Source organism: Calidris pugnax, unplaced genomic scaffold (genome assembly GCF_001431845.1).
Source record: "Calidris pugnax isolate Ruff unplaced genomic scaffold, ASM143184v1 scaffold219, whole genome shotgun sequence".
In the NCBI taxonomy this organism is placed as follows: domain Eukaryota; kingdom Metazoa; phylum Chordata; class Aves; order Charadriiformes; family Scolopacidae; genus Calidris; species Calidris pugnax.
In genome coordinates, this window is record NW_015094507.1 from 11,715,131 (window position 1) to 11,721,130 (window position 6,000).

Sequence of the window (6,000 nt, forward strand, 5' to 3'; positions counted from 1 at the left end):
TGTGTGTGAGGATGGAGAATTGTGGTACATATAGAAGCAGGGTGGAATTAACATTTTTGTTCTCAACTGTCTTTCATTAACAAAACAAACACTGGGGTTTCAAGAAACAGACTGAGAGACCACAGAAATCCGAGGCAATGAAAAATCTGAGCTTTTTTACCCAAGAACAGCTAGCGTGAGATAAGTACCTTTTATGAAAACAATGATTTTGATTTTGTGCCAGACAGGAAGGAAGACAGACTTCTGAAACTTCAAAATGCTCAATAGTGACAAAAGCAGTCAAGAGAAAGGAAGAGAAGTTCATAACTAAGAAAAACTCAATTTGAGAAATACTAATACACTTATCAGGAATGGAAACTACAAGCCTAGCAGCAGATGAGATTTAGAATTTACTTTTAAATTTATTTCTTTCTAGGTTTTCTTTGTTATTCCCAATGAAATGGCCCACCAGACCTACCAGGCATATAACAGACTTGTAAAACCTTTCTGGTTTTACAGGTCTTCCTTTCCATGCTCAGAGTGGATAAGTAGATCTTAAAAGGAGAGAGCATTGACAATGTCCACCACTTTTTGGCTTCTAGAAGGGGTTCTAATGTCCTGCTTCTCAGACCATGAACAGAAATTCAGTGATCTGGAGGACTTAATAAAACTTTGGAGACAACATTCTCCTTTTTAAAAAAGCTATTTCACTGGGATATTTGAGTCACAAAGATAATAGCATTTTCAATGTGTATCCCCTGTGCCCTCTAAGATTTTAAAATTAAGCAGGTTTTAATCTAGCAGTTAGTTTGTCTGATTCTCTTTTAGGTTCTCCTTCAGCTTTGGCCAGGTTCCAAAGCTTTTTTAAGAAAGAATTCAATGGACTGCTGTATAGATAATTTATGCAGAAATTACTGTCAGTTTCATGGGCAGCTACTGAGCCTTGCTGTGATTGGAACTGATAACTATTACCAAGATATGATAATTTCATTTAACATTAGGAAACCATCTGGTGCCTTCATTTCTTGTTGTAACATAATGCCATTGTTTTACTCAATCCACTCTCATTAAAACAAGATAAAGCAGCTAAGGAAAAACATACACACAGATGATAAATGTATCCTCTCAATCATCTTTGTGTGAACTCTCCCAAAAGTCATACTCTCATAGATTTTTGAAGTACAAGGGGACTACTAAAATCTAATCTGAGCTTTTGTATATTGAAGGCTATCTATTTCATTGAGTAGCCTCTACATCATAAGCACAATGTGCTTGGGCTGTGCTGTATCTATTTTCCTCACAATGTCTGCATGTGATGGATGAATCCAGCCCAGTCCTAGGTAACTTGTACCAGTGGTTAATTACGCTTGCTTTTAAAAATAAGCACCTTATTTCTAGTCTGAATTTGCCTAACTTCAGCTTTGAAACATTGGTTCTCATTATGCCTTTTTCTGCTAGATTAAACAGTCATTTGCTGCCAAAAGACTCATTCCCATTAAGGTACTTACAGACCATGATCAAGTCACCTCTTAACCTTCTCTTCAGCAGATTAAACAGACCAGTCTTCTTTAGCCTCTAACTACAATGCTTATTTCCAGACCTACAGTCATTCTTTCACCTTTAATGAACTCTTTCCAATTTTAAACATATTTTCAAAGTGTGGTCACCAGAACAGGACACAGTAGTTCATTAACAGTTTCCCTAATAACATATAAAAAGGCAGTGTTACTTCCTACTTGATATTCACTTGTCCATATATCAGATAATATAGGATATACCATTTAAAACCCTTTAGCTTACTGATAAAACAGAAAGTATTCTAAAAGGAATTTAAAATGAGAATATTTATCCATTTTTTTTACACACAATGCAGAAAACATTCGCAACTCTTCTATTTATATACACTATCTCTCCTTTTCTGTACTAGCTTTATGCATAGCCACTTCTGTCACTTAAGATATTTTTCTGATAGTTTTTGTCTTCCTTTATCAGTTACCTGTTCTTAAGCACTTTTTATATTATAATTTAGCAGTAATATCTATGAGCTGTTCGACTCCAGTAGTACCTTTTGAGGAAATTCCACTTAGTCTTATTTTAAAATATTTTCTTGCATTTTCATTTTCTTCATGTAAACAAAGTACATTAGCTGAACCATAAGAAAAGTTGCAGTTACTTCTAATGCTTAAGTTTGGATCTATTTAATTAGGTAAATAATACCAATTAATTTACAAACTACTAGATAAGAAAGTATACATCAGTACACATTAGAAAAATATTTGTAATCATTTGGTTGCTACCTGGAAGAGAAGTTCTTAACTATCAATACATTTTCATGTCACAAAACAATTGTGAACCATGACCTGTTCACAGATAAAGCCCAGAAAATAAGCTTGTTTAACAGAATAAACCTTAATTTGACCTAAAATGTATTAGCTGAATAAAGAAGTCCCATGTTTTGTTCTGATTTCTCTTTTTCATTCATAGTGAAGAATTCATAAATGTACTAAAAGCAATACCAAATTAAATGATCTGACACTGTAACTCCATTGTGTATAAATCTAGGTTATTTCAACTGCAAGCAAAATTCTTCTGTGCAAGATGTGCAATTGCTATTTCATTAGAAGTATGTCCTCTCTAGCTCTTGGATACAATATACTAGATAAACACAAAATATATCTAGATAAATAGAAACAGAGGATGGAAGAGAGTAGAAAGAATTATGCAGAAAAGGGAGTAGTTTATTAATATGCAGAGGGGAAAATCATCCAGAGAAAGAGAAATAGTTTAAAAACCCCACAGATTATGCTCATACGAAGAAGGAAGAAGAGTGAGTAAGAGAGAAAATTAAGAACAAGGAAAATTAAAAGTTAAGAAGATGCAGAGAAAAATGCTTCTGGCAACCACAAGGAAAGACATTGCTACTTTAAACTTGTTTCCTAATATTTTAGAGTCCATAATTAAAATCTGAATTACAACAAGTTCAACGTTTTCTGCCAGACAAAAATGTAATTAAAGCCCCATACTGGTGACTCAAAAGATACCTGGTGTCAGCTCTTTATGTCCTGAGACTTAAGCCATTTTGAATCTTTTAAAAACCTCAGCTGTTAAACTTTCAATGTTTCTTTTAACTATTTCACATATTTCCTGACAGCAAGAATCTTCTAATTGATTAGTTATTTCTATTAACTTCATAAGTTTCTTCTCCAACAAGCATTCTAGGAAAAATACTCAGAACCTTAACTATAAGTCAAGCAGTGTAAAACATTCCGACATGCTGAAGTTGAATTGATTTTTATTTCCAAGTAGAAGCTGAAAGTCCTATAATTTTTTTAAAAAATAAAACGATGTGTAGACTTCAATTGACTCTAAGGTCATAAGATTAAACAGTGACTATTTAGCCTTGTTATATAAACAAATTTTGTACTCTCTGAATCTAATGAGAGGAACTGACCACACACTCCTCTATTTCTGCACCAGTTTACAAGTTACCTGGGACCTCAGTTTGTCTAATTTCAAATGCCAATATAACTGTCTCTTCAAAGATTTAGGTGACAGCATAATAACTCATATAAATAGAATATACTAGCTAGAAGTCTTCAAAATGTACCAAAGATTGGACAAATAATGTTAAAGACCTCTCTCTCTGGAAAGTCTGAGACACCTCTGTGTTATCAAACACAAGGAGGTATAGAACAAACTATTCTCTCTCTCTTCATGCATACTTTTCACTAATTTAAGCCCACTTAAATGCTTGATGAAGCTAGAAAGCAGATTTCTTTCTAAGGTTTTCTCAGTCGAGCCACTAATATCCTCAGTGTAGTCCAGTTGCTTGAACAAAGACTACAATTAAGTATAATGCTACTGAACTGATATTGTAACTCTAAATCTGACAAAACCCATTCTTTTACACAGCTATACAAGATTATGAAAAAAAAATTGTCAGAGAAATTGCCTTTTATATCCATTGCTCCTCAGCAAGGTGCACAAACTTCCCCACCACGATCAGGATACAGAATCTTTTCAAACAGAATATAAAGCTTACCTTAAAGAAAGTCATGGTTGCTCCATCTTCAACTGCACCGTACTCTATCTTTGTCTGCTTGGCCAAATCATCAGCAGAATCAATAGGAGACTCCATGCGTTCCACTGTCAGAAAGGCGGCTAGGTTAGCAGTGTACGAGGAAATGATGATAAGTGTGAAAAACCACCAAATGCCTCCCACTATCCTGGTGGAGAGGGCTTTGGGCATGAGCTCAGAACCTAACGAAAACCAGGGGAGAAAGGTGAAACCAGTGCACAAAAACCAATTAATAAGTGTTCAGCAATTTTTGCCACAGTGGGGAAATGGAATCACTGTGCAAAAGAATCTTTAAGCTACAGGCTTACATGTGCTGCTTGTACAAACACACACAACTGAAATGAAAAATAAGAACTGATTACACTTATAAAGACATTTTTTTTTTGAGCTGTGGGAATCAAAAGATAGTAATGGGAGACTTGATGATCAGTGCCTTTTTAAAGTTTATAAATATATATAGAGAAAGCAATGTTTAAAAAGTAGTTACTTGAACTGGCTTTTCACAAAAAATCTTAGCTGGACTGAACCTCTAAGTTAATACTAATATTGAAGCTCTTATACAGTTCCTTATCTTCAAGGCACTATATTTTAGTATTTTGTAAAAACTTACTTGAGTAAAAATAAGCTATCAATGAAAGGAGCAGATATGAAATAAAATATTTCACATCTGAAATGCACAAAATGAAATCTATTATGAATACACTTTTAACTTTTTCCATTTGCATTACTGTAAATGTTTATTTGACTGCTTAGACAAAAAAATGAACATCTCCCATCTCTATAGTTAGCCCCACAATTTCAGATAAATATGGGTGGCTATACCACACACTTAATTTGATAGAGCAATAATGAAAATATTAGACCGCTATGCATAAACTAGATAAAGATAGATTATAATGCATTGCTGGAGTTGCCTGCTCATGGCACTAAAGAATGAAGGGGGTGACAGACACTGTATAGTAATTTGCATAATTATTAATGCTAATTTAGAGTCTAATGAGATAAATTGAAGCACATGAACTCCTCTTGTGCCTAATTACTAAAAATAGGAAAAAAAAAAATCAATGTAATTTACAACCACAAATATTTATTATAAATGAGCATGTATGGATTTTTTTCCATAACACTAGAATTGAATGGAATGAAATTTCTAATGATGTCAAATAAACAATTTCAAGCTTCATTGCAAGAACTTTACATAAAATCTTTTAGAAGTATCCAGAAACTTGTTTTCAAAGAAACAGTTTTATCATATCCATTATACCATCATACCAAAATAATCATTTTTTGTTAATTGGTCACTATGGTTGCTTTTAAATCTCCTGGGTAAAATGGAATGAAGGCAAGATGGACTATTTTATTACTGTTAAATTTTAGTGTTCATATTGAGTTACTTAAGGAACTCGTCCAGCAAGGTAACACATCTTCATATAAATTAAAGATTATGCCAAACTTCCAACGTCAATGCCAAAAAAGAACAGAAAGGGAAAAAAAGAAAAAAAAAAAAAAAAAAAAAAAAAAAACAAAAGAAGAAAACAAAAGAAAAGGAAAAAAGAAGTGGTATCATAACTGGACTATCGTATTTAAAAACAGCCCATCTTACCCTGCAGTTCATCTTACCCTTGCTGTTTCAAACAAAAAAAGCTGACAGACTTGGACATGACAGCCAACTCCAGCGCCAGACTCTGCCTAGAATTCTGCAAGGAAAAAAGTAGAAAAGTACCTTTCTGATGCAGTTGCTCCTAGGCCCTGTTAGTCAGACACTTAGACACCAAAACACTAACAGACTTCCCAATAAGCCCACCATCACCAAATCTTTTTAACTGCTCTCATTTCATTTAAAAAGCAACACCAGTAAAGTCAAATAGGACTGGGAAGAAAAGAAGAGGAGTGGAAACGTTTGCCGCGGTTGCCCCAATTACCACAAGTTCATACCTCACCAA

General features: G+C 33.9%; 1 protein-coding gene across 2 annotated transcripts in view; it reads right to left on the reverse strand.

The window, feature by feature from the left end:
- The window catches only part of GRIK2 (glutamate receptor, ionotropic, kainate 2), a 354,035-nt gene that overhangs the window by 88,315 nt on the left and 259,720 nt on the right, over window positions 1-6,000 (reverse strand). For both annotated transcript variants that reach the window (XM_014964600.1, XM_014964601.1), the window contains exon 13: window positions 4,022-4,239. In XM_014964600.1, the coding sequence (XP_014820086.1) occupies window positions 4,022-4,239 (218 nt within the window). The remainder of the gene's footprint in view (window positions 1-4,021; window positions 4,240-6,000) is intronic.